The 26,982-nt window shown below is 37.9% G+C and overlaps 1 protein-coding gene and 1 long non-coding RNA gene across 3 annotated transcripts in view; one reads left to right on the top strand and one right to left on the bottom strand.

Moving 5' to 3' along the window:
- Positions 1-26,982, top strand: part of NKAIN2 (sodium/potassium transporting ATPase interacting 2) — a 635,629-nt gene that overhangs the window by 466,448 nt on the left and 142,199 nt on the right. For both annotated transcript variants that reach the window (XM_081530500.1, XM_081530501.1), the window contains one exon: positions 9,562-9,762. In XM_081530500.1, coding sequence (XP_081386626.1) covers positions 9,562-9,762 — 201 coding nt within the window. The remainder of the gene's footprint in view (positions 1-9,561; positions 9,763-26,982) is intronic.
- Positions 17,122-26,982, bottom strand: part of LOC145521690 (uncharacterized) — a 35,637-nt gene continuing 25,776 nt past the window's right edge. The window contains exon 3 of the long non-coding RNA XR_014065587.1: positions 17,122-18,584. This is a non-coding gene — a long non-coding RNA (uncharacterized LOC145521690). The remainder of the gene's footprint in view (positions 18,585-26,982) is intronic.

Here is a 26,982-nt window from a genome sequence, read left to right as displayed (position 1 = left end):
GCCTCTGTGCCGAGTAAAATCCACATACATGTGCTTTAAAAGCAAAGAAAATGGCGGCCTTCAGATGAGTGCCAAAATGGCAGGGACATCTCTTGAAACAGCTAAGCCGTTCTTTGCCTCCCGGATCCCCTAGAGTGAATGCAGACCACTTTTCAAAGCTCTTAGACGGAAAAGGAACACTCACAAAATGGGAAAAGATACCTGCAGGGAGGGAACAAACGAGAAAGTGAGAAAACAGCAGGAAAAGCTGCCTGAAGAGATTTCAGTACATCGAAAACTATAAAGTCAGTGAGAAGTTGATCTTTCATTATTGTAACCAGCTGAGAAAATTCTGCCTCTAGCATCTGTTAGGAAGGGTGTGAAAGAGACAAGACTCATTTTGCCAAACTTAGATCCCACTCATTGCTTATAAGTCCTAACTTTGGATGTAAAAAAATAATCAAGAATTCGGAGCCTGGAGGTTCAATTAACTTCAACATAGCATGGAGCTTCCTTATTGAATTCTTCCTTTCTTTTCCTTGCAATCTTTTCCTTTCCTTTCCCTCCCTCCTTCTCTCCCTTCCTTCTTCTTTACAGCTCTTTCACAACATACAAGGATCACCTTGAAATGAAATTCTTCACATTCCAGGTGCAGACCTTCTTCTCTAGCTAAGAGTTAATATACATTTCTTGAGCAGGAACAGTGACTATATTGGGGTTTAATGTACTCCTTTACCCACAAAAAGAAAACAATGGACCAAGATGATTTTGTTCATCATATATATATATATATATACCCCCCCACACACACAGCAAATATAACATTATGATCTTGAAAAAGGAATTAATCAAGAAAAGCTCTTAGAAGGGGTAGCCCAAAGAATTAATTTAAATACACTATTGATACTATGTGTAAAATAGATAACTAATAAGAACATACTGTGTAGCACAGGGAACTCTACATAATTTACTGTGGTGATCTGAATGGGAAGGAAGTCCAAAAGAGAGGGGATATATGTATATGTGTGGCTCATTCATTTTGTTGTACAGTAGACACTAACACAACATTGTAAAGCAACTATACTCTAATAAAAAATTAATTTAAAAGGGAAAAAAATGCAGAGGTAAGTGCAGGATGTTAATAGGAAGTGAGTGAAAGTCCCTCAGTCATGTCCGACTCTTTGCAACCCCATGGACTGTACAGTCCATGGAATTCTCCAGGCCAGAATACTGGAGTGGGTAGCTGTTCCCTTCTCCAGGGGATCTTCTGGACCCAGGAATCAAACTAGGGTCTCGTGAATTGCAGACAGATTCTTTACTGGCAGGGAATCCCTAAAAGGAAGTGCTAAGGAGGATTTCATTAAAATGTAATTTTTACAACAATGCTCACAATGCAGAGGGTGCAGACCAGTTGTGGGATAACATAAAACAGTTATCTGGACCAAGGTGGCAATTAGAATAAGATTTAGAAAAGTGAAATAATGGCCTTTATTGCAACATAGACATGAGAGACCTGTTTTCAGGCAAGAAACAATGAAAACATATAATGGCGATGAACTTTAAACATTCTATATTAGAAATCCAAATATCAGATTTCCCTCATTTGATTTTAGAGCAGTGTTTGTAATGTTTTTCATGTTCACAGGAACATATTCTTAATCTTTCCTTGAATAACTAAAGACAAGAGCCAGGAACTGGAGCTAACAATACCAATGGTATCATACTGAATTACGATCCATCATCAGCCAAATGCCAAAGTTACCCATAGTCCAGAATTCTAGAAGAAAGTGGGGCACAGATGTATATTTGACGTTCCATCTACTAAAGTTTATCACAGTAGGATGAATTACATCTTTGGATTTTGGAGTTGGTTGATACGAACTTCCTTATGTTCTGGGCTACATTCCTGTGTGTGCAACATTCATTCAATTTGTTAATAAAGTGCATTTGTAACTTTGAGTATCTTCTCAAAACCGTATTTTCTTAGCTCCTTCTTCCTGGAATCTCGAACAATAATTACTTGCTTTCACTGATTCTTGTGTTACCGGGATAAATTTAGCAATAGGGTTTTTATATGTATAAGCAGGTTTGCATAGATTTCAGCATATATTAACAGAAGAAAACAGCTATATTTAAGGGCTTCCCTGATAGCTCATTTGGTAAAGAATCTGTCTGCAATGCAGGAGACTCTAATTCGATTCCTGGGTCAGAAAGATCTGCTGGAGAAGGGATAGGCTACCCACTCCAGTATTCTTGGGCTTCCCTTGTGGGGCTCAGCTGGTAAAGAATTCGCCTGCAATGTGGGAGACCTGCGTTCGATCCCTGAGTTGGAAAGATCCCCTGGAGATGGGAAAGGCCACCCACTTTAGTATTCTGGCCGAGAGAATTCTATGGACTGTACAGTTAACAAAAGAAACACACTGTATAATTAACAGAAGAAAACAATTATACTTAGGGTTAGAATATTCAGTTCACCAGCTGGAGATAAGCAATGAATGATCATAATTTGAATGAGTTTTTCAGTTTCCTATGAATTAGTATCCACATGTAGATACTGGCAATGAGATATAACACAGTGCTTTCTGATGATCTTATAAACTTTAACCCAGTGTGTATTGGTTGTAAAAAATGAGATCATTGAGAATAAGTGATTCTTAATGTCAAATATAGCCTTTCCCACTATCCCAACTCCATATCCTCAGCTAATAGTTGATGCCATTCAAATCACAGGTTCAATCCTAACTACTTCTCTTAGCCCTAATGTCTAAATATATATGCTTTTATTAATATAAATATTTTGACCTTTCAGAGTATTTTTGTTGTTGTTAAAGTTTGCTTCATACCATTAAATGTGCTTGTTTGGCATTCCTCTAATATCATCACCAGAAGTATGTTCTAATGTAATTTAGACTGTTTCCCATTCTGACTCTAATAGTATTAAAGTATTATTTAAGTATTACTCTGAGGTGGTCCTGGTCCCACCTACCTGGACTCTTAGGGAACACAGTAGAATAGCGTGGGGTGATTAGGATGCAGCATTTGGATTTTTTAGCATCCGTGTGATCACTCCATCATGACTACTTTTAATACAGCACCTGCACTGGTCTTACCATGTTTCCTGCACCGACCACCCCAATCCTGAAAGGGACTTGATTATGTTTACTGTAATATCTCTCTGTTCATGCTTGATAGTGCCAATGTCCTGTCCCTGATCGATAGTCTTTCAATAAGCCAGGGTATTTGGTTTGGCACTTAAGTCACTCCCCAATCTGTCTCCAATGTATCTTTCTGAAATGCTTTTATCCTACTCCTTAGAAACTCTCACCTCATAAAAATAAGTCTCATGCTTGCTCAGTCATTTCCAACTCTTTGCGACCCCAATGACCATAGCCCGTCAGGCCCCTCTGTCCATGAGATTCCCCAGGCAAGAATACTGGAATGGGCTGCCAAGCCCTCCTCCAGGGGAATCTTCCCAACCCAGGGATCAAACCCAAGTCTCCTGCATCTCCTGCACTGAAGGCGGATTCTTTACCCCCTTAGCCACCCAGGAAACCCCCAAAATAATGGTACTTGTCCTTAAATACACAAGTATTCTTAGCTCTACAATTTTTATTATTTGGTCTATGCTACCTAAAATGGTCTTTTTCCCCCAGGTTGTGGATCTGTCTAACCTGGATCCCATTTTAGACCCCAGCTAGCGCTCCCATCTCTGAGAGTCTGTCCCACCAGAGCCCACAGGCAACGTACCCTCTGAGTTCCCAGACACAGACGGTCCACTTCTCTCACCTATCAAATTATTCCTTTTATTTCTATATTCTATCCCCACATACCTCGTCCTCCAAAATAAGCCCTATAATGTTAGAGATCGCATTTTATATCTCTTCTGTTCATCATGGCCTGGTAGAGTATTTTCCATATGGTATATGAACAATTAATATTTGTTAGTAACTATACTGATAACTAGACTTCCAGACATTAACTAAACAATCTACAGCAGGGAGAGAATCAAATTTCAATATTATTATTCAAAAAGAAGAACTAAGTAAGAAAATTCCAAAAATCTAAGAAAATATTTCTGGCTTTTTAAACTACAACTCAAAGCTTATCACTCTTACCTTCTTCTTCTAACTTCTGCAATATAGAATCAACTGCTTACAATTAGAATAGGTTATGCATCAAATGCCATAAATTATGAAAGCAAATTTTAGCTTTATGTTGAAATTCTTAGACATTGCTAGTAGCATTTTCTCATTTACTTGTCAACCTATTTTTTTTAAATTATCAAATGCTTGCTTATTTTTTTGTTGAGCAATTAGGCTTCTTACATTGCCTTGAATACATACAACCCCATCAGAAACAACTTTATAAGCCTAATAACAGCTTTCATGCAACACATCAGACCCTGCTATTTTGAAAAATGACATGACCATAATGAGGTCCTTTAATCTGAACTTTTTGAAGAGTTACTAAGAGAGATGAATAAATATACTGATAGAAATTTTTGTCACTATACTGATCTGAACACATAATTATTAAAGTCTTTTTAGATTAAAAAAAAGTTTTTGAATCTTACAATTCTGAACCTATCTTATAAGTTTTTCAGTGTGAATCCATAGAAGATTTGGTTGTATGGATTGGTTGTGATTTTATGCCTTATTTTGTGCTATCAAGACTCATTCTTTGTCTCAAAAGTCCTTATAATTTTGAACCCCAAATTACAAAGGATATGAAAATTGAATAATCTATCAATTATGCATGGAGCAGTTCACACCTCAGGAATTTCTGTTGCACTTAAAGGGACTTCAAGGGGACCTTTCTATTGTCTGTTTTACAAGCAGGAATTTACATATTGTGATTAAAATAATGCACACATACATAAACACAGAGACCTTTTGTTTAAATGTCTACATGAAAATGAATAAGAATATAAACTAATTCCAGAAACTATCCAATTAATGATTGCTGGTTGAATATATGTACTTACATTTCATCCTGAAACTCCACCAAGTGATACTAAAGAATATAAAAATGATAAACACACAGTAAAAAGAGAATGGACAAGAAGTGTCAACAGTTTTTGGAAGACAGAAAGTAGACAGAGGATTAGCAAGTGACTTAGAAAAATGGAAAAACCTAAAACTTATGATCATGCAGTGGGTTCCAGTGTGCATGGAACCCTTTGAAAAGTCAGGATTTAGAAGTAGGAGGAGTATGTGAGGTCCAGGATTGAAAATGGGAAGAACTGAATAATCTGTTCAAGAGGAAGTTAGATTGCCCTGAGGCTCTTCCTTTAGTCTGTGCAACCAAACTTCTCCTCTGAATAGGTTACACCTTTGAAGCACAGGTTGCTGTTGTTTAGTTGCTAAGTCGTGCGATCTCGTAGAGTATAGCCCACCAGGCTCCTCTGTCCATGAGATTTTCCAGGCGAGAATATTGGAGGTACAAGCTAAGTTTCTGAATACATGAGCATTAAATTAAAGGCTATATAGGTGGCCCAGAGGGTAAAGCGTCCGCTTGCAATGCAGGAGACCGGGGTTCGATCCCTAGGTCGGGAAGATCCCCTGGAGAAGGAAATGGCAACCCACTCCAGTACTCTTGCCTAGAAAATCCCATGGACAGAGAAGCCTGGTAGGCTACAGTCCATGGGGTCGCAAAGAGTCGGACACGACTGAGCGACTTCACTTTCACTTTCAATTTCAGTGAAAAAAAAGCCTGCATATTATGCAGCAAAACCATCAGCTCCTCTCCATTCAACCCAGGAAAGCTGTAAACTGGAAGACCCAGGACAAAATTATACCAATCTCTACAAACGGAGCATTTGGAAGGCAGTGCCAAGTAATCATGTGTGAAAGATACCAGCTGATCAGCCCACTAATGCATGACAAAATGCCGATCAAGTTTTAGTTCTCTTTGGTATGAACTTTTATGAGCGAGTTCTAAGGAACAGCTCAAATAGGAAAGTCAGAAAAAAAAATAAACATAATAGAAAATTTTCAGGATATTCCCACTGGCTCTTCCCTCTGCTTGGAATGCACTTCCCATACCTGCTCTCTTTACTCCTACACTTCATTCAGAAAGTGAAGTCGCTCAGTCGTGTCCAACTCTTTGCGACTCCATGGCCTGTAGCCTACCAGGCTCCTCCGTCCATGGGATTCTCCAGGCAAGAATACTGGAGTGGGTTGCCATTTCCTTCCCCAGGGGATCTTCCCGACCCAGGGATCGAACCTGGGTCTCCCACATTGCAGGCAGACGCTTTAACCTCTGAGCCACCAGGGAAGCCCTCGCTGTGCAAATACAAAATAATGAGACATCTTTTCTTACTAATATATCTAATATTGCATTACACTCTCCCCCAATTCTTTGTTACTCTATTTCTTTACTGAGTTTATATTTCTGCATATATTAATCATTACATAGATATTTTCATACCTTTATATATTTGTTATCCATTTTGCCCACTGCAAAATTAACACTCATGAAGGTAGGAACATTGCCTAGGGCACATGATAGATCCTTAATAATTACTGTTAATATTATTTATTTATCTGATTACTTATTCAGTAAAAATAAGTAACTTCGATAAATCTAAAACAATGTAGGAAATACAATTTAAAAGAATAAGTATGCAGAAGATAATAGAAGTTATAGCCAGGAAACAATTCAACAGTGTTAACTATATAAAATCAATAATCGGAGAAGAATTAGCTCTTGAAAGTTCAAAGTATTAAAAATTAAAGATATAGTGCTATAAGTTTTGGAAGACTTGGTAAAGAAAATCTCCAAGACACTAAAGAGAAATGTAAGATATGAACAATGTTTCATGAGAATAATAACACCAAAATCAAGATAGTAATTATCTGCGGGGAGAGAGAGGGAAGTCATATTTAGGAAGACTACAGATGAGGCATCATTTATATGTATAAAATTTTATTTAAAAATGTCTTAAAGCAAATATAAGATTTAATGAAACTGAGTGGTGAGTATAATGGTTTTTTTAGACTATCTTCTGCACTTTTTGATGTTTTTGAACTATTTCACTTTTAAAACAAAAAGACGTAAGAGAACAAAAGAATGAAAACAAGTTACACAAAAAAATTACAGGGAACAAAATGATATCAGATTTAATAACAGAAACTAGAAAATAATGGAGAAATGTCCACACAGTTCTGAGAGAAAATGATTTTCAACAAAAAAAAGCATATATCCAGCCAAAATGTCAGTCAATTAATATAAAATTAAGGTAAAAACACTTCAAACTTAGTCATTCACCCATTCTTAAAAAATACTAGTGAATTATATACTTTGTGAAATGAGAGCAAACCAAGTAAGAGAAAGATATGAGAACTGTTAAGAAAACAATGCACTGGACACTTGTTAAAAATGGCAAGATAGATTTTATTTTAATTGCTAAAGTAGAGAAGAGAGACTTCAGTATAGAGCTGAACTCCATGTCTATGAAATTGATAATCTAGCTGAAACAGACTGAAACAGACACATTTCGTTAAAGTCACAAACTACCAAAAGTCACACAAGAAGAAATAGGCCTATGTCCATTAAATATATTGAATACAAATACATATATTCAATATTTATATCAATTAATAACTTTTCAAAACAGAAAGCTCCAGGCCCAGAGGGGTTCACTGGTGAATTCTACTAAGCATTTAAGAAATAAATTATTTCAATTTTCTGCAGTCTGTTCTGGAAGATAGAAGCAAATGGAAAACTTCCTAACTGATTTTATGAGTTGGTGTTAATCTAATGCCAAAGCCACACAAAGACATTACGGAAAACTACATATCAATAACTTTTACAAATATATATGCAAATATCCTCAACAAAATGTTTTCAAACAAAATTCAACAATGTACAAAAATACCTACACAACACAACCAAGTGGGATTTATACTAGACTGATTCACCATCAAAAATCAGCTAATGCAATAAAAAAAACAGACTCTTTTTGTTTGACCATTTAACGGGTAGCTCCAGTCATAGGCTTTATTTTGAAATTTATCTTGCCTGAGTGAGAAACTAGTCTGTTTTATCTCCCAGGTTCCAAGGACACTTTGAAGCCTTTCTCAATAGGCTTGAAGAAAAGAGAAATTATCCCCTCCCCCACTCACCATCATGGAGATGATGAGACTCATAACATAGCTCAGACTATAGTCTATAGGGTCACAGAGAGTCGGACACGACTGAAGTGACTTAGCACATTAAAAGAATACTCTTTCCACTCCCCAAATTCCCTGATCAGTTATGTTCAACGCTTTCATAAGTTCAATTTAAATGGACATATCTTAATATTTCCTATCAAGCACTTCATTTTGGAGTGAGAGTAGCTGGCATCTATGATTATCTTGCAGCTTCATCATTGAGACAAATAACTCCACCACTAAACCTCTCTGTTAGAAATCATCTCCCCTCATGATTTGTTAAATACTAAAATGTATTTGATGCATTTCTTCTAACCATTCTCTTCCTGGAAAACAACATTTGTCCCTGTGCTACTGATACCTCCACATCTGTGTATGTGATTTCAAGCTCTGTAGCACAGACACTACCTTCATTCCATTTGTAGCTGCACATCACCTAACATGCTGAACCCCATCTAAAGTGCTGTTGACTTAACTATCCACCCTTCAACAATTTCCTAATGATATTTTCTAAGAAATATTATGACCAATTTTATAGTGGAAGTTGGCAAGATTGAAAAGATCCTGATTTTCTAAAATAATAATGGAGGGGCAAGATATATTGTTTTATTAAGTAAAGGTCTTACATATTTTACCACTAACCACAACATCATGTTAAATTTTGCCAAACTGATGTACAGTTTTAACATTTAAAATGTGTAATGCGAGTTAGTCACTTCATTCATGTCCAACTCTTTGTGACCACATGGACAGTAGCCTGCCAGGCTCCTCTGTCCATAGAACTCTCCAGGCAAGAATACTGGAGTGGAGAGCCGTTCCCTTCTCCAGGGGATCTTCCCAACCCAGGGACTGAACCCGGATCTCCTGCATTTGCAGGCAGATTCTTTACAATCTGAGTCATCAGGTAAGCCCCTTAAAAAATGTACAAAAGGTAAATATTCTAAGGGAGAGGAAAATAGCACATTTAAGATGAACTTCAGTTGATAAAATAGTTAAAACCACTCCCTCTGTAATATTTACAAGTTCTAAAAGCTAAGATTTTTCAGTATAACAATATAAGTCTGACAGTTTTACTAATAATACTTATATTATTGTAGTCAGGCAAACCTTCATAGATGAAATTGATAGACACATATTTTTCAGGTGGAACTTTGACTTTAGATGCTACTGTTCTCCTTATAAAATGACAACACACTCCAGTGTTCCTGCATGGAAAATTCCATGGACAGAGGAGCCTGGCAGGCTATAGTCCACGGGGTTTCAAAGAATTGGACACGACTGAGCACACTCGCTCTTTGTGCATATAAAATACAGCAAGAGGAGGGGGAGAAAACACACTTCAAAATGGGAAACTCTAAAGCAAATCAGTCCAAATAAGCTAATATTTGCAAAGTAATTTTTATCCTTATAAATTGCCTTCTTGCAGGAAACAGATCTTATCCTGACTTTTAATATTTCAATGCACCGATCTTGGTGGATGGAGAATGGACCAGGATGTACGGTGACATCAGTGACTCCTGCCCCAGACTGGGCCCCAGAAGACCATCGCTACATCACGGTCTCAGGGTGTTTTCTGGAGTACCAGTACATAGAAGTGGCTCATAGTTCCCTCCAGATTGTCCTCGCAGTAAGTGTTGACAGCCAACCACTCCTTCTAGTGTTTCCAGAATTGTTTTATTTCTGTGTAAACTCAGCACACACAGTTGGAACCTGTGGGTAGAAGGTGGCTGTGTGCTTTTTCCTAATCACCGCCACTTTTAACAGGGATTTGTCAGGTTAAACCAGGCTATGTCGTGGACCGAGTGATTTTTTCTGGGTACGCTGCTAATTCTGGGGATTCCCTTCTCCCTTAAAATCTTCTTCTTAGATTTCCCCCAGGTACCATCCATCATCATTTATCACCCTCTCTCTTTTTCAAAACAATTCAGCTTTTCTATGAATTCTACTTCTAGATTATCACACCACTATTTTTCATAGTATTCTGCCAATAAATAATGCTCCTTCTACAGGAAGAAAGTTGCAATTATAAATAATTCCTTTGTTTTTGTATATTTATAGAACACATTTGTATAATATATTACTATGTTATATGAAACATTATTTTATTATGTTAAATAAAACATAGTATTATTATTACTGTTATATAAAACATTATGTTATATAAAACATTATTTTACATTATATTCCTATGAAAAAGGGATAAACACCTCCCTCTCTTAAGAACTTTCCCTAATGCTAAATGTATAATTTTGTGGGATTCATAAAGTTAAGGCAACTTTATTATACATGTCTCCATTTATTACAGATCATGTATGCAGATCTATGTGTATTTTCTTAGACTCTATGTAGATCTTCAGTTGAGGTGCACAGTCTTAATTTTTAACAACAAATAATACAGGTAGAATCTTCTTTTTACCTTTCTTTAGTTAATTACTTTGAGAATGACAGTAACTCACAATTCTTAAATAGCAGGACATAAAATGTTCTGGGTAGAATGGTACCAGTTGGTTCATATAAAACTCTCTGAGAATTTAAAAAGAAAGTACATGAGTGTGTGTATTAGATTACATAACTAATATATAGCTATTATATTTTTTAATGAGGAATATATATAAACATACATATACACATATACTATATATGCTGTGCTATGAACACTTTCCAAGTCTCTGTGACTAAAAACCACAAAGGTTTATTCTTATGGGTGAGCAAGAAGTTTTATCAATCACTGGTCGCTAAGGAAACAAGGCTAGGAGCACAGCCACCATCTCAGTCATCATGGTTGCCATCCCAGATGGCAGGAAGAGATATGAAGAGTCTACACTGGCACAAAAATGCTCCTCCTTGAGAGAGGAAGCTCACTGATCGTAGTTCACTGTCCAGAACTAGACACACATTCCTGCCCAATCACAAATCAGCCAGAAAGGAGGAAGAACTGTAAATATTTGAGGAGCAGCATAAATTATTTCCACAATATTTGAATTATGTTCTTGGCTAAAGCACTGAGTGATCTCCCTTGAATGTGTCCAACCTGAAGCACTTCTTAATTTAAAAAAAAAAAAAAGCTTCTATGATGGTTTTAAATTCTATAACTGTTCATTTTTATTATCTTTAAGTAAAGTGAGATTTGATGGAATGGAACTAGTCATTTCATTATGTAAAATTCATTTAGGTGAAGCATTCATTCTCATATGGGAAAAGTAAAATATTTCTGGTATTTGGTGACAGATTAAATGTCTTCCTACATGTTAAGAGTGGAATTTTAGAGAAAATGTTCCTTCCTTGTACCTTCCTTGAAACTCCCTTTTTATCTTTTTTTTTTTTAACTGTATGCATAATTTTTGGAAAACTTCCATATACGCATCAGGGATGATATAAACATATAGTCTGCGTGCATGGATAGTTAAATATATGACTATTTTAGAGAGTTATTTGAATTAATGTTTGTATGAATAAACTATACTCACAGATTTATTAAACTGCCGTGAAATTCTGGTTCACAGATAATTTGCTGAGGAAATACATTTGGACATGGAAGCATGTGTTGAGGCTGACATACTGCCCAAAGAAAAAAACATTTTTACATAAGTAAAAATCATCTGTAAAGGCAAAGTGGCTAGAGTGTAGAGAAGATGGATGGAGTGTCTCTAAGAGCAGACGCGAACAATATATCAAGCTGCTGGTTCTCGATTCTCTGTCTACACTGCCCCCAGCTGAGTGGAGCAATAGTTTGAGCAGGTCATCACAGGATGTGGCATCTTCACCTCTCCCCTTTCCACCTGCTCTTCCTTCTGGGGGAGTTCTTTGGCTATGCTGACTGGATCACCTGAGGGAGTAAGTCAGCAGCCCAAGCCAGTTTTTTGGAAAAGTTTCCGCACATTTTCTGTCTTTGGGTTTGTTATTGTCTAGCCAGCCTTGAGCTGAAAGCATCTGCTATGCAGAAAACCTAGCACATCTTAACTAGTGTTTTAGAATGCAAACCAAAACAGGGCTGATCTTGAACAATTTGCTCTGCCCAGTTAACAGAAGCCTTCCAACTAAATGTTCCTACAGTCATTCTGATCACTTCTTTTGCCGTGTTTAAGGCATGCTGCATGCAGTCCCATGGGGTTGCTATGAGTCGGACACAACTTAGTGACTGAACAACAACAACAAGGGATGAAACAGTGGCTTGAATCTCTGGTCCTCCCCTTCTCCTGTTACTCAAATCATGAAACAGTGGCTTGAATCTCTGGTCCTCCCCTTCTCCTGTTACTCAAATCATCTTCCTGACAATCCAATGTTTAGTTCTGTCCAGTCCGGCGAACACTTCCTGAGTGATGGTCCCTGCTGGCGTCTAGAGAAACAAATGACAGCATCTCTGATCTTGAGGCTGTCAAGGTCAGAAATGGGCATGGTTCCTCAGGGTACACACCCAGGGTAGATAGGCACACTTTGGGAACGTGCTACAGAGAATACATTTGTGGCATTTATGGCATCATCTTGGCTTCTTAGTCCCATCCTGCTTTTTGTGAAGTCAGCTAAACTCCCACACTTCTCTTTCACCTGTCTTTGAAGCTACCCTCTCTTCCAGGATATCTGGGTTAGATCTGCTTTCATAAAAGGCTGCCGTCCCAGCAACGGCTCTTGATTAACTCCAAATCTTTCCAGCTCTTTTTCTCCACCTTCACTCAGCCTCTCTTTCACAGATTCCTAACCCCTGGCACGCCTGTCACCCCATTGTTCGGTTTCCTGCCAATCAACTCCTAGCTGATTTTGAAATTAGCATTCACAAAGCCCACATTTGCATTGCACATTCATAAGATATCTCCCATCTCCAGCCAAAGGAAGAAGAGTATAATATCCACATAATTGGGAAGAGAGGCTATTAATCACACAGCTTCCAGCCGAGCAGAAAAGACTGCCACAGCATCATAATGATCAGCCAGGTGTGAGGTTTCCAGCATTCTTCTTCTCCAGCAGCATTTCCTTCTAGTTAGGATCAGATATCACGTTCAAAGGGAATACAGGTGTGCACAGTTTTAATAAAATCCAAAATATTTTTTTTAAAACCTGCACCTACAAAATAGATAAAATAAATACGTATGGAAAGAGCCCGGGAGGAGATGAACTAAAGAGATGATGCTGTTTACATTACAACACAGTGAACCTGATTTCTTCAGAAAATGTGACTATAACTGTATGGTTCACAAAATGCATTTACAGGAATTTAATCTTTTGATTTGTGTAACAGTCCTGGGAGGGCAGCAGGACAGACTCAAAGCCTTTCCCGAGATTTCTTAGCTAGTACATGTGGAGGGCAGACATGTTGATCTAAGTTTTTCTCGGTACCAAGGATAGGAAAACAGACTTAAACCAGCATGCCAGCATCAGCTGATGGGTAACAGATTCATGAAACCCCAAAATTCAGACTTCTCTTCAGTAGCAAAGAATGCCACGATTAACTAGCTATGTCTTCCATGGGTGAGGAGAAGGAAGGTATATATACCTCATCTGTATTTGTTGTTGTTCAGTCACCAAGTCATTTCCGACTCTTCATAACCCCATGGAGTGCAGCATGCAACGGTTCCTGTCCCTCACCATCTCCCGGAGTTTGCCCAAGTTCATGGCCATTGAATCAGTGATGCCATCCAACAATCTCATCCTCTGTTGCCCTCTTCTCCTTCTGCCTTCAATCTTAGGCAGCATCAGGGTCTTTTCCAACGAGTCAGTTTTTAGCATCATGTGGTCAAAGTATTGGAGCTTCAGCATTCAGCATTAGTCCTTCCAAAGAATATTCTGGGTTAATTTCCTTTAGGACTGACTGGTTTGATCTTCTTGCTTTCCAAGGAACTCTCAAGGGTCTTCTCCAGCACCACAGTTCAAAAGCATCAATTCTCCAGCACTCTGCCTTCTTTATTGTCCAGTTCTCACATCTGTACATGACTACTGGAAAGACCATAGCCTTGACTACATGGACCTTCGTCGGCAAAGTGATGTCTTTGCTTTTTAACACACCGTCTAGGTTTGTCATAGCTTTCCTGCCAAGAAGTAATCGTCTTCTAATTTCATGACTCCAGTCACCATTCACGGTGATTTTAGAGCCTAAGAAGAGGAAATCTGTCACTGCTTGCACCTTTTCCCCTTCTATTTGTATTACACACACATACCTCACTTCCTGTACCAACACAATGAAAAGGGAGTAGTTTTACAAAGAAAGGTAAATAAATGAACCACTAAGGGAAACTTTTATCATAATAACTGAAGTAACTTTTTATTTTGAAACATATCCAGATAATTCACTAGAAAACAAAACAAATGCTTAATCCCTTTCTTCTCTAGCTACCTCCAAAGGACCAATATCTCTAAATTTAACATGAACTTCTCCAACCAAAATTGCTAGGCTTCGTTTTCCTTTATTTCTTTCACTTCTGACACACTTCTAAGCAAGCTGACTATTAATTTTTTAAGAGACCAGTAGAGGATATTGGTAAAAACATAAATAAGCTTACTACTTCCTGCAGCCATTAAAACTGGTTTAGAAACTGTCTACAAATTAGCAGGGAAGTCACAGAAAACTTTAGAAAAGGTTCCAGTACACTGTTCATAGCTAAAAAATAGGTTCACTGCCAAGTTTATCCTTCAGTTATATCTATTCTCTATAAAACTTTGTAGAGTGCTTGAAATGATGGAAATCATTGTTCAACATACTGTGGTGAAACAAATTTTGAAGGTAAAATATGTGCCTTTCAAATGGATAGAGTTAACAGATGTTTCCAATTGTTTCCAGTTAATGATATACATTTGCTATCTGGCCTGCTAGGATTTGCCTAGGAATACCACTGGTGAAGCAATTTGCAATATTCTAAATGCAAACTTTCGGAGAAGGCAATGGCACCCCACTCCAGTACTCTTGCCTGGAAAATCCCATGGACGGAGGAGCCTGGTAGGCTGCAGTCCATGGGGTCGCTAGAGTCGGACACGACTGAGCGACTTCACTTTTACTTTTCACTTTCATGCATTGGAGAAGGAAATGGCAACCCACTCCAGTATTCTTGCCTGGAGAATCCCAGGGATGAGGGAGCCTGGTGGGCTTCTGTCTATGGGGTCGCACAGAGTCAGACACGACTGAAGCGACTTAGCAGCAGCAAAAGCAAACTTTATCCAAGTTGACCGGGGTTGTTCTGGTAATGGCACATGTTGTTTCTCTGAATGTTGCTGGAGTGTGTGGTGCATGCATGAGAGTAAAGGGCTTTACTGCTCTTGCTGTTTTTTTCCCTATAATCTGGAAACACATCCAAGGAAGCGTGATTTTCAGATTTGGATTCTGATTTTCACTTAGCCTTGGACGTTGCTATTAAAATGGCAAATATTAAATCAAAGTTGTGAACTTGCACCATCTCAAAGAAGTGAGGAGGAAAAATGGTGTGAGCAGATGATACCCAGCTATTGTATGCAGAAGTGCAAAGATGACAATGTGGATGTCATTTACTTGAGATGAAATATTTGAGCTGAAAAATTAAGACAGTGTTTTTAAGACAAAATGTAAGTTTGATCTGGTATGTCTGTTATGCAATGAAAAATGATTTGGCCATTTACGTTACTGAAATCGTCATTTTTGCAAAAACTAATTAGCCAAATCTGCAGCTCCATAATTTGATTAAAATACACTTGAGGTGCATATTTTTCATGGACAAAAATATTATATCAACAAATATATTTAAATTAAATATTTCCCACAAATTTTACATCAGTTCAGTTCAGTCGCTCAGTGGTGTCCGACTCTTTGCGACCCCACGAATTGCAGCACGCCAGGCCTCCTTGTCCATCACCAACTCCCGGAGCTTACCCAAACTCATGTCCATCGAGTCAGTGATGCCATCCAGCCATCTCATCCTCTGTCATCCCCTTCTCCTCCTGCCCCCAATCCTTCCCAGCATCAGAGTCTTTTCCAATGAGTCAACTCTTCGCATGAGGTGGTCAAAGTATTAGAGTTTCAGCTTCAACATCAGTCCTTCCAATGAACACCCAGGACTGATCTCCTTTAGGAGGGACTGGTTGGATCTTCTTATACATCAGATTAATCTAGGTGCCTTTATGAGAAACAGTTATAATTGTTGTCTATTTTATTTTGGTGGTATTCTTTGTATACCTCCCAGAAATTGCTGCTGCAAATCAAGAACTTTCCAATTCGTTGCTTCCAATAAAACTGAAGGAAAACCTCATAGACTTACCAATTGGTAGATTACTTGAAATAATTCTTATGATAGGTAAATATGTAAATGTGGCACCCAATTTCAAGGAAGCTGCAGAAGTTGAGTGATGTCATTATAACAAAAAGCCTTCACTACTTCTCTATTTTTTAAAGAACAATATTTTTCCTAAATAAATAAATACCTAATATATTATATATTTATAATATATAATACCTAATATATATTTATAATATATAATACATTATAAGTAATATATTATATATTTATATCATTTATACATTATCCATAATTTATAATATATTTTATATATAATAATATTTATATATTTATATTGTATATTTATAATAAATAAATACCTAATATGAAAACAACTAGAATAGAATTCATGCTAAACTCCATCCCATTCTAGTATTAATCAAAAATGGACATCAAATGAAATGTTATTTTTTACATAATGATCATTATAGAAGTGTGTACATGTGTTCTTAAATGAAAGAAAGTGAACACATCATAGAGGTATTCAAATATCACTGGATATATGAGTAAATAATATATCTTTAAAATATATTAATATGTATAATATGCCAAAATAAAGTGCTTTTGAAGCCATTTAAACTAATGATGAAAAATATCAAATATGAATTTCAAATGTACATAGTTTCAAGCCCACATAGTTTCAAGAGGAATTTTAAAAAATTTATTTCAGGGTATGTAGGAGCCAAAATGTTTGGAGGCCATTAATCTAAAGCAGTGGTTTCTTGCTTCTTTCTTTATGTTCCTTCTTTCCTTCCTTGCTTCCTCAGTCCCTACAGACTGAGCCACAGCACAAGAAGCGGGCGTTTAATTCTGAGGTAGTGCTGAGAGGGCGGTCTTGGATCCCTCATACATTCCCCTAAAGCCCAGATTGCTAATGCTACCTGAGACTAGGAATTACTTACCTAGCTGTTTAAAAGATTACTATAAACATAATATACTTCTAGAAATTTTTTGTCCTTTTGTCTGAGGTAGGCCAGAGGTGGGTATATTTTTCAAAAGTTTCTCCAGAAATATTAGCCCCATCCCTTTCCTTTTATAGCTGATTCCTCAAATATCATGAATTGCACAGAAAAGCAAGGTGCTTGGTCAGGCAGATGATTTTATATGCCAAGATCGTACCATAAATCTGGTTGTTCTACCAATTCCTTTCTGGGCCTTAAGAGTCACTTCCCTTCCTGTACTGCAGGGTCAAACACATAAGTTATATGACTAGTTGTATGTGTGTGTGTGTGTGTTAGTCGCTCAGTCGTGTCCGACTCTTTGCGACCCCATGAACTGTAGCCCGCCAGGCTTCTCTGTCTATGGACTTCTCCAGGCAAGAATACTGGAGTGGTGACTGGTTTATGTCAATGGATGGCAAAAACCACCATAATATTGTAAAGTAATTAGACTCCAATTAAAATAAATTAATCAATTAAAAAAAAAGAATACTGGAGTGGATTGCCATTCCCTTCTCCAGAGGATCTTTCTGCCCCTGGGATCAAACCCTAGTCTCCTGCATTGCAGGTAGATTCTTTACCGTTTGAGCTACAGGGAAGAGTTACTCACATAACTAACCTGCGGTGAAATACTGAATTCATGTTCTTAAACACTGTGTTTACCATACCTCCACACTCAACAGTGAGCTGCTGTAGAACTTCTGATTCTAGTCCAGTGTCCAAAACTGTTGAAAAGGTTTTAGCACAAAACTGCTTGTTGCGTGTGATGGAAATGGACAGAATGACAAGCATTCAGTTTCTTTCCTAGCTCCCAGAATGGTTCAACAGCTTTGCTGCTTGGCTTCAAATATTAAACACACTGTTTCAACTCCCGTTCTCCCAGGTATTCAGATACACAGACCTGCTTGTCAGCAAAGGAAATAAATGTGGTTTGTCTTTCTGTAACATCAGAATAGTTTATACAAATCATCACAAATATATGGGAAGAAGAATCAAATTTCAATTGTAAACAGGGGATTTTTTTCAACGGACAAAGTTGCTTAATTAGGAGAATGAAGGTGGTAAATAGAATTGTGCTTAGTCACTCAGTTGTGTCTGACTCTTGCAGCCCCATGGATTGCAGCCTGCCGGGCTCCTCCATCCATGGGGATTCTCCAGGCAAGAATACTGGAGTGGGTTGCCATGCCCTCCTCCAAGGGATCTTCCCAACCCAGGGATCAAACCCAGGTCTCTTCCACATTTCAGGCAGATTCTTTACCATCTGAGCCACCAGGGAAGACCTAAAAAGAAATGGGAAAGGACATTTCTTGGTACAACTGAGTGTTCCAAAACACATAAATGATATTCTACAAACTAAGTTTAGAACCCCAACTGGATTTACCCCTGATAGTAAGAAATATCGAGACCAATTGATACTTCTGAAATGGGCACATGTTTAAATTTCTAATCTACTCTCAATTTCTCTAGAAAATAACAAATTCATTTGAACATAATCACTTCAGAGCATAACACCTTCATGTCTTATCCACAGATGTCAATCAAGTTTTGGTAAAAATAAACCCTGAACAATCAGTTATCACGCCCTTTCTTTTATTTTGCTTTATTCCTGAAAGGTGCCCTTGTATATTGGTGAGCAGTTTTGTGAGTCTGTGAACAAACAGAGCACAAGAACTTGAACAGTCTCTAAAGTCAAATTAAATCTTAGATTTTTTTTCTTGCCTGTAATATCCACTAGTATTCCCTACATGCAAATTCAGAACTATCAGGTAAAATATTCACAGTCTGAGAGTAACAATCCTTAAATTTTACACCCAGCTGTATAATAAACTATTTTGTAATTATGAACTAGATGAGATAATGTCTAAGAAATTGCCTTGAAAACAATAAAGGTGGTATATTTATTTTCTCCTTAGCTCAGTTTCTTCCACTGCCCTGGAGAACACTATTATTTTGTCAGGTTCACTCACAGTGGTGTGCAAAAATGAACTGACTCCTACTAAGTTTACTTACTCCCCGGACAGAACTATGATTCTTAAAGCCAGTGTGATACTATTTAGTGTACCAACACACCGGCCTACACAGAGGCAAGTTTTATTATCAGAGGCAACTAGTATTATCATATTGCAGTATCTGCTTCTATATGTCATGTTTGAAGCACTTGCTTACCCCCAAAGCATAATATCACTTGATTTATCACATTATATCACTTGATCTATCAGAATGCTTGGAAACACCATGGAATAAAAATACCAATACACTTAACATGGTACAGAAGATTATAGCCTATGACAAATCAATAATAATTGGATTTTCTTGAATAATATTAACGTTGAAATTACCTCCCTAGAGTATTATACAGTAAACCCTGTAGAATCCCATTTCTTATATTTAACTTTATAGTCATAAATTATTTCAGAAAGAAATAAGTATATAAAAATATAGTAAAATGGAGTATTTTTGAAAACATGATAAGCTGTTGAACTTCAACAAAGGCTACCATCTTCCTCGGTCATATATAATATCATTGCCTTTAAGATGTCTTTCCAGTCATTATCAATTATTATGATACACATTTTTGAGAAATAAGTCTTTGGTGGAAATTTCTTCTTCACAGAAACTTCTACACACAGTGGTAGAATTAATAATAGTAGAATGCATTATAGTTGTTAAATAACAGCAAGTAATCTCAAAAGAAGGATGTAAAATGATGTCTAATGATACCTATAATACAAAAAATAATTTATTGTTTAGTGTGTTATACTTGAGTGAAAAAGAATAAAGATAAGGGCAAACACACTTAAGCTAAATATTGTTTACACAGTAGAAAAAGAACCATCTGTGATAGTCTCTCCATGCTCTTTGCTTTTACCAGTCCTACAAATAGGATTTTAAGCCCTACTGTTCTCAGCCCACACAGTCCTCCACACTGGGTATACGATTTCCAGTCCTCATTATTTTCATGCCTATGCCTGTCCTTGTAGCTCCATGGCTACATCTGTGCCAACTCCCACCCATTGTTAAATTTCTCTCAAGCAATAACCCTACGAGTCAAAACCAACTTCTCATGCAATATGTTTCTCACTTCTATTCTTCTCCTAACTATTCATAATATTGTATTACACTTAACGAAGGAGTTCTTTCCCACGTGACTGTTTGGGTTAATGCTACCTGCAAATATGGCTCCATCCCTGTTAACAATCCAGGGCGTTTCCATATCACTGAATTTTAGAGAAATATTTGATTGTTGTAAGTCAATAGTTTTCAAGCTTTTTCTAGTAAATCCCTTCTAGTATAACATTTTACTTTATCATCCATTAGACTGTGAAATCTATTCATCATAATCCCACTAATGTTAAGTAAGATTTTTACAGTAAACAATGTCTTGCCAAAGTTAGACTGACATGACTCATTATCACCAGTGACCCCTCTATGCCAATTAATTCATGCAAACCTTGAAATTTTGGTGGGTGTCTTTTTACAGTTTCATTCAATGGGGAAAGTCTATAATAATATTAAGGAAAATATGATTTTGCATATCATTATTTTAACTCTTGTGTGTAAAACATTTTCAAATAGAAGTTATTGCATTGTGTTCAACAACAGTAAACAGTCAACTGAGTGCCCTGTCAGTCTGGCTGTGACAATTATTTGATCATTTAAATTAATGAATAAAAAAGCACTGAAGGCTCAATTGAAAGGCATCTATGTGAACATTGACCTAAGATTAATCTTTGCTTTTATTTTCCTTTTGTGATCCATTGCAGGTTTTTTTTCCTTCCCTTTAGACCCCATATGCTTACAGATATTAATTTCCATAGAAATACAATGATTCTCCCAATAAAGGTGGTTTGTTGCTTGGCTTTACTTCACTGAAACCTGGTCAGAGACTCTGATGACAGAGAGTCTGCTTGTCAGCGTTGCTTCATGAATCCAAAGAAAATGGAACTTATCAGGAGCAGAGCCTCAAGCACTGCCTGTGCCTCTTATTTGGGTCCTTTCATGCTAGGCTGGCAGGGGTCTTAGTCTTTCATCATTTGGTTCACTGACAGAAAGAGAAGGGAGCTGCTGCACTTTTAGGTACCACTCTGCAGACTGCACTATTGCAAAATAAACAAACAATATATTTTTAGGGCACCACCTGCAGCAAGCAGCTGTACCAAACAGAGCAGAACCACGAAGGATGTGATTTGTTCCATTTAACATGAAGCCTTGAGGTTTGAGGAGAGAGGGAGGAGAAGGTTCTATGTATACAACCCACACATCCGCAATTTAAACTGAACCTGATTTTCCTTTTTCGATTGGAATTGAGGTATCATTACATCTTTCCTCCTGTCCCACCCCACAACCTCTGGTTGACAACAATTCTATTATTGGGGTTATAACTGTTAACTGAGAAAATCATTTTTCTCTGCCAGTACACTTCCTCTTCCATTCAAGGGCAATTTTCTCTCAGAGCAACCTATACTTAAATGCCAACATCTGCTGTATGTAAGCTGTATGTAAATGGTGTCTGGCATTTACATGATGCCAATGACATGATTAGAGAAACTCATACACTTAGCTTACACAGAATTTTCTTCTTATCTACAGCTTTCATCTATTTCAGTCATTCTTCAGGGTCTCTTGGCTTCTCCTACTGCACCACACAAGTCTGAGACACTCTGAAAGCTGAACGTTAGCTCTTATTTTGACTGACAATCAGTTCTTGTATTAACTCCTATCTCTCCAGGCCTTAAAGCTGTACGTGTGCGTGCTAAGTCACTTCAGTCATGTCTGACTGTTTGCAACCCCTTGGACTGTAGCCCACCAGGCTCCTCTGTCCATGGGATTCTCCAGGTAAGAAGACCGGTGTGGGTTGCCATTTCCTCCTCCAGGGGATCTTCCTGACCCAGGGACTGAACCCACATCTCTTATAAGTCTCCTGAGTAGACAGGCAGGTTCTTTACCACTAGCGCCACCTGGGAAGCCAAAAGCTGTTTCATCATGATGAAGTCTGCCATGTCTGCATTGTCTCAGTATGGAGAATTTTGACGCTGATGCAAGGGATATTTTAAGTACTTGCTTTTCCCCTAGATTTAAAAATCTCCTCATTCTCTTAATGGCTATTGATTCTGACCTCACAAACCAAAGTCACCAATTCATTTTGAGTTCTTCTAGGTGAGCTGGAAAAAACAGAATTAAATTATAGATGATGCTGGAGGCAATCCAGGTAGTTACAAATGGAGGTCATTTTAAGTACAGAGAGCGACAGTTACCTTTAGTATTAGATTGGTCACCAAGAATTATACAACAATTTTGCTTTTGTCTTGACAATGAACATATTTTAAAGTGAGGGGGACTCCTAAATATTTAAGAGGTGAACTAGAATACCATTCCTAACTCATCTACCACTGACTAGTTCGTTAGTCTGTAGGAGGAAAGTTTGTTAACCATCTTTTTGTGCTTCATTAGGACTCTTTGGTTAAGACTGGTGACTATTGCTCCAGGATTCAAAGAAGTGAGATGAAGGAATTACAAATTTGCAATGATGCATGGTTCCAGCTAATAGAGGAAATCAGATCTTGTGAGTCAGGAAACTTAAATTTCCTTTATTATCTCCACCTTCATCATTAAGAAGATAGCTTTTAAGACTATTGGGCACAAAATAAATTCCTGCCCAATAGTGTCTCCAAGAATGTTTAATGTAGGAACTGCTTCCATCTCTTTCACATTTCTAACATATTAAAGGTAATTTTCTGGAAAATAACTACCAGACTGGATTTTATTAAATTATGTCAACTTCTGAATCCTTTTTCAGTCAGCTTTCTAATTTCTGACCATGGGACAGTGCTTTTAACTCTATTTCCTTGAAACTTTGGAAGAAGGAAGGGAAATATCTCTAGTTCGGAAGAATAAAAGAGGATCTTCAGTTGGAGCATACTTACGTGCTACAGAACTAAGAGTCAGTTAGACTGATCTTTAATGAGTGTTCAGTTCAGTTCAGTCGCTCAGTCGTGTCCGACTCTTTGCAACCCTATGAACAGAAGCACGCCAGGCCTCCCTGTCCATCACCAACTCCCAGAGTCCACCCAAACCCATATCCATTGAGTCGGTGATGCCATCCAACCATCTCATCCTCTGTCGTCCCCTTCTCCTCCTGCCTTCAATCTTTCTCAGCATCAGGGTCTTTTAAAATGAGTCAGCTCTTCGCATCAGGTGGCCAAAGTATTGGAGTTTCAGCTTCAGCATCAGTCCTTCCAATGAATATTCAGGACTGATTTCCTTTAGGATGGACGGGTTGGATCTCCTTGCAGTCCAAGGGACTCTCAAGAGTCTTCTCCAACACCACAGTTCAAAACCATCAATTCTTCTGCACTCAGCTTTCTTCACAGCCCAACTCTCACATCCATACATGACCACTGGAAAAACCATAGCCTTGACTACATGGACCTTTGTTGACAAAGTAATGTCTCTGCTTTTCAATATGCTGTCTAGGTTGGTCATAACTTTCCTTCCAAGGAACAAGCGTCTTTTAATTTCATGGCTGCAATCACCATCTGCAGTGATTTTGGAGCCCAGAAAAATAAAGTCAGCCACTGTTTCCACTGTTTCCCCATCTATCTGCCATGAAGTGATGGGACTGGATGCCATGATCTTAGTTTTCTGAATGTTGAGCTTTAAGACAACTTTTTCATTCTCCTCTTTCACTTTCATCAAGAGGCTCTTTAGTTCTTCTTCACTTTCTGCCATAAGGGTGGTGTCATCTGCATATCTGAGGTTATTGATATTTCTCCCTGCAATCTTGATTCTAGCTTGTGCTTCCTCCAGCCCAGCATTTCTCATGATGTATTCTGAATATAAGTTAAATAAGTAGGGTGACAATATACAGCCTTGACGTACTCCTTTTCCTATTTGGAACCAGTCTGTTGTGTGTTACAATATGCCAATATTCTTCAGGGCTCTCTGGAGAATATTAAAAGAAAAGAGCATAAGCCTTCATGACTGCCGAGTCTTGTCTCTGTAGAGTCAGCAGTTTAAATATGACAGCCTTATCCAATAATAAATACAACTCTGCAAGTGTGTCCAACCAACTAGATTTTAGTCTGCCAATCTTAAAAAGGCCTCTCTGTGTCAGACAGTACTTTGATTATTTAATTAAAAATGTATGGCCATTGCAAAACACCAAAAACAGAGACTAGCTGAAGAGTTCAACACAGTCAATGATTACTTTTATCATAATGTCTCAGGCCAAACTTAGGTATCTCTATTTGGCTGAGGGCTTTGCTCCCACATTCCAGAGATGGAACTGTTCATCTGGCTGGAAGAAAAACCAAGATTATTTCCTCAACCCCTCTCTCAGCAGGTTTGCCCAAGCTCCAATTCAGCGAAAGGAAAAATGACAATGATCCTTTATATCCTCTGTCCAGAGTGAGACTGAAGGCCTATGATGCAAATTTGATTACAAATTCCACTCATAATGTAATCCCATTTCACTTTCAGTTAGCCTTATTTTGTAATCAAAGAGCAAGTTTTTAAATAGGTAAGAAACAAGAGTCAAAAGCGATTTTAAAAAGTGACCTCCAACTAGAAGAAGCTCTCTATATTAATCATTTGTTTTCAGTATGTAGGGATCTTGGGAAGAGTTCAGCAAGATTTGATTGTTGCTCAGTCACCCAGTCGTGTCCAACTCTTTGCGACCCCATGGGCTGCAGCACGCCAGGCCTCCCTGTCCCTCACCATTTCTCGAAGTTTGCCCAAGTTCATGTCCACCACATTGGTGATGCCATACAGCCCTCTCATCCTCTGTTGTCCTCTTCTCCTCTGCCCTCAATCTTCCCCAGCATCAGGGACTTTTCCAGTGAGTCAGAGGTTCACATAAGGTGACCAAAATATTGGAGCGTTAGCTTCAGCATCAGTCCTGCCAGTGAATATTCAGGGTTGATCTCCCTTAAGATTGACTGGTTTGATTTCCTTGCTGTCCAAGGGCCTCTTAGGAGTCTTCTCCAGCACCATAGTTATAAGGCATCAATTCCTTGGCACTCTGTCTTCTTGACAGTCCAGCTCTCACAATCGTCCCTGACCACTGGGTAGACCATAGCCTTGACTATACAGACCGTTGTTGGCAGGGTAACGTCTCTGCTTTTCAACACACTGTCTAAGTTTGTCATAGCTTTCCTGCCAAGAACCGATCGTCTTCTGATTTCACAGCTACAGTCACCATCTGCAGTGATTGTGCTTATTAAAAACACTGGTCATTTTTCAGGTCATTTCAGAAGAAAAAAAAAAATCTTTATACATCTGGTGCTAGCTTTAGATCAGGTCCCATTTTTCTAAAAAATAGGCCAGCACTGGTATTTTTCTTTCCCGGTTCCTGGTTCATCCCCTGCATCACCACTCCCATCTTCTTTTTCCATCTGTCCTTTTACCCTCTGCCTCTAAATTGTACTGCTGCTGGCCTACCAGTCAATTAGGAAATGATCAAAACCAAGGTGAGTCCTAATATAGCTCTCTTCCCGTCAAGAACCTCAAAAACTAAGAGAAGTTAGACTTTCAAATTTTTCAGTAATCTGGGGGTGGGCATCGTCACCTCATTTCAATGTGTGTTTTCTTCATTACTCAGAAACATGGGGATCTTTCCATATGCTTTGCAGAAATTTCACTCTGAACTCACTAGTCATACCTTTGTTTTTCAAGTCTTGAGAAATATTTGCTAGTTTGAAAATACTCTGAAAAGCATCTTTTTGAGGTTATTGTTATTCCAATCTTTCCCTTCTCTTTTAGCTTTGTTTTGTCTTCCATCATGGCTTCCCAGGTGGTGCGAGCAGTAAAGAACCCGCCTGACAATGCAGGAGACATAAGAGATATGGGTTTGATCCCTGGGTCAGGAAGATCCCCTGGAGGAGGAAATGGCACCCCACTCCAGTATTCTTGCCTGGAAAATCCCATGGACAGAGGAGCCTGGTGGGCTACAGTCCATAGCATTGCAAAAAGTCAGACACTACTGAGCCACTAACACTGTTTTCCCTCATGAAAAATATATCATCTTGATGCAGTCAAATTTTCTCAAATATATTCCTTTAAGATATGTGCTTTTTAAACTTTACTTCAGGAAGATTTTACCCTCCTAGGTATCTCAAAAACACAACTCATATTTGTTCTAAAACAAATATTCTAAGCATTTGCTTTTCACATTTACCTCTTTAATTTATTTTACATTTACTTTTCTTTATTAGTGTGATGTTTGAACAATACCTAATTGATTTTTTCCCATAAGAACAGAAAATTGTCCTAACATCATTTAGTGAACAATCCTTTATTTCTACACTGGTTATTAATTCTGTTGTTTTCGTTTACCTATATGCCTGGTCTGTTTTCAGGCTCTCTACTCTGTTCTACTGATTTTTTGACTATTCTTGTATTTATGCCTGACTTCTTTAATTATTATAGCTTTGTAATACGCTTTGATATCTGATCAAGGAAGTGCTCACTTCCTGTTTCTTCTTCAGAATCAAGTGTCTCTTCACAGGCTTTGATTCCTCCATATGAATTTTAAATTAGTGATCATGTTCTATGAAAAACACTATTGCAAGTTGCACTAACTTTAAAAATTAATTAAGGAATAAACAACATCTTACAATGTAGAGCAGAGAGAAATTATTTTTGTCATTTTGATTATTCCAACTATAAATGTCACAGGTC

This window comes from Giraffa tippelskirchi, chromosome 9 (assembly GCF_054371585.1).
Source record: "Giraffa tippelskirchi isolate mGirTip1 chromosome 9, T2T-mGirTip1v1.2.pri, whole genome shotgun sequence".
Classification (NCBI taxonomy): Eukaryota; Metazoa; Chordata; class Mammalia; order Artiodactyla; family Giraffidae; genus Giraffa; species Giraffa tippelskirchi.
This window is presented reverse-complemented; position numbering and strand designations above follow the sequence as displayed.